This window comes from Chiloscyllium plagiosum, chromosome 23, assembly GCF_004010195.1.
Source record: "Chiloscyllium plagiosum isolate BGI_BamShark_2017 chromosome 23, ASM401019v2, whole genome shotgun sequence".
In the NCBI taxonomy this organism is placed as follows: domain Eukaryota; kingdom Metazoa; phylum Chordata; class Chondrichthyes; order Orectolobiformes; family Hemiscylliidae; genus Chiloscyllium; species Chiloscyllium plagiosum.
Window position 1 is genome coordinate 19,438,898 of NC_057732.1, and position 2,433 is coordinate 19,441,330.

At 39.1% G+C, this 2,433-nt stretch overlaps 1 protein-coding gene across 3 annotated transcripts in view; it reads right to left on the reverse strand.

Moving 5' to 3' along the window:
* uhrf1bp1l (UHRF1 binding protein 1-like) overlaps positions 1–2,433 on the reverse strand; it is a 147,638-nt gene that overhangs the window by 111,411 nt on the left and 33,794 nt on the right. For all 3 annotated transcript variants that reach the window (XM_043713651.1, XM_043713653.1, XM_043713654.1), the window contains exon 2: positions 1,936–2,098. In XM_043713651.1, the coding sequence (XP_043569586.1) occupies positions 1,936–2,098 (163 nt within the window). The remainder of the gene's footprint in view (positions 1–1,935; positions 2,099–2,433) is intronic.

Consider the following 2,433-nt stretch of genomic DNA (forward strand, 5'->3'; position numbering starts at 1 on the left):
GACTACTGTTTGGGGACCTGTAGATAACTCCCAAGAGGGTCTTTTTACCCTTAGAATTTCTCAGTTCTATCCATACTGACTCTACATCCCCTGATTCTAGGTTCCCCCGCGCAAGGGACTGAATATCATCCCTTACCAACATGGCCACCCCACCCCCTCTGCCCGTCAGTCTGTCCTTAGGATAGCACGTGTAGCCTTGAATATTCATTTCCCAGGCCCTGTCCACTTGAAGCCACTACTCAGTTATCCCCACAATATTGTATCTGCCAATTTCCAAAAGAGCCTCAAGCTCATCAATCTTATTTCTAATGCTTCGTGCATTCATATATAGTATTTTTAATTTGTTACTGCCCTCACCATTCCCATCAACTCCTATTTCACTCGACCTTACAGCATGATTCCTTTTTGAGTTTCCTGCTTCACTGATACAGTTGTCTTTCTTGACTTCCCTTGTTCTAACTTTCCCTTCAATTTCCTTCTTAAAACATCCAGTTTGTCCCCCTCCCCCCACTACTTAGTTTAAACGTAGCTGTGTTGCAGTAGCAAACCTGCCAGCCAAAATGCTGGTCCCCAACCTATTAAGTGGCAAAGCGTCTCTCTTGTAAAATTTATGAATTACATTTAGTGGAAGTCAAGTGTCTACATTCTTTGGTATAAGGTAAAACAAAATTGTGTGAATGGCTGGTTCCAGCCATTAAACTGACCACAAACCTAGGATCAATTGTTCACTTTGGGAGATTTGATCAATTGCACACCATTTGCACACCTTCATGAACAGCTTACAACTTAAGCGCATTCTTTTGGGCACAAGGATACAATATGTAGGTTTTAAAAATAGTATGAATAGTTTTCTAATTTACTAAGAAACTGAAAATTTTATAAAAGAATAAGCAAATAGTCATGCATATTTTTGAAATGTTTTCAATAATTTAAAATTGGGTTACATGCTGGTGAATTCTAACTGTCACTAAAATGCTGTTTTGTGATAAATGCATTTTCATTTGTTTTAATCAAACTGCACCTGGTTTCTTAAATAGTTATAATAAATCTATTTAATCTATCAATTTAAAATAAATTGATTTTTGGAAAAAGCTCTCCTGACTGCCACGGTTCACGGCAAATCTGCAGCATTACATACAAAGGAGTTTGAGCACAAACAAAATTAAAATAGGCATTACTCAAAAGTGATACAATACACATCCAAAGATATAGGACTAGATCAGTTTAGGATATCTGGTCAGTATGGACGAGTCAGACCAAAGGTTCTGCTTATGCTGTATAACTATGACTGGGGGAAACTGAGGACTGCAGATGCTGGAGATCAGAGCTGAAAAATGTGTTGCTGGAAAAGTGCAGCAGGTCAGGCAGCATCAAAAAAGCAGGAGAATCGACGTTTTGGGCATAAGCCCTTCTTCAGGAAACTATGACTGTACAAGTAACTCTGTTTACATAGTATATCCAACCCAGTGTTTCACGTGGTATCCCTATTTTTAGAAAAGCAATAAAAGTTCAACTAAAAATATATAAGACAATAACAGAAATTTTCTTTACCCCTAGACTTGTTTACCAAATGCTATAAATTCTTTCAGATTCTAGAAAATTAGAGCTATGGCATCTCTAAACATTTAATTTGCATGATGATCAAGTGAAAGTAATCAGATCAGCCATTGTCTTATCAAATACTGGAGAAGGCTCAGGAGCCAATTGGCCTACTCATGCTTTTAGTTTTTATGTTGCAGCATCCTTTAAAGTTATTGTCACCATTTTTATGAAACAGAACTTACAAGGGACATACATAGTTTATCACAGACTTGCTGTGCTTTCAGATTGGTAATGTTCTCATATCATTTTCATCTCATGGCCACTATTTATTTCTAGTTCCCTTTCCAGTGTAGCATGTGCACTTGTGGAACTGATTCTAATTCTGATTCTTACCCGAATTGCAGCTTTGTTGCAGAACACTCTGGTGATGGCCAACCAGGTGGGCAGGTCCAGCATGTTTTGCAATACTTCTTCATCAAGCTCCAAGTTGGTCAGCTGACCTTCACCTTTCAGAGTACTCAAATTAATTTTATCTGGTGACAGATTCTTGGTGAACCTAAAAAACAGAAAAAGCAGAGGTAATACACTGGCTGTCTATTGCGCTGGTTTTGACTCAATGTTACTACAGCTTTTAATCTATTTGTTGTGGCTTTTTCCTACCAGGTTGATTCCCAGCAACAAGGTAAAAACAATGACTGCAGAGGCTGGAAACCAGATTCTGGATCAGTGGTGCTGGAAGAGCACAGCAGTTCAGGCAGCATCCAAGGAGCTTTGAAATCGACATTTCGGGCAAAAGCCCTTCATCAGGAATAAAGGCAGTGAGCCTGAAGCGTGGAGAGATAAGCTAGAGAGTGTGGGGGTGGGGAGAAAGTAGCATAGAGTACAATGGGT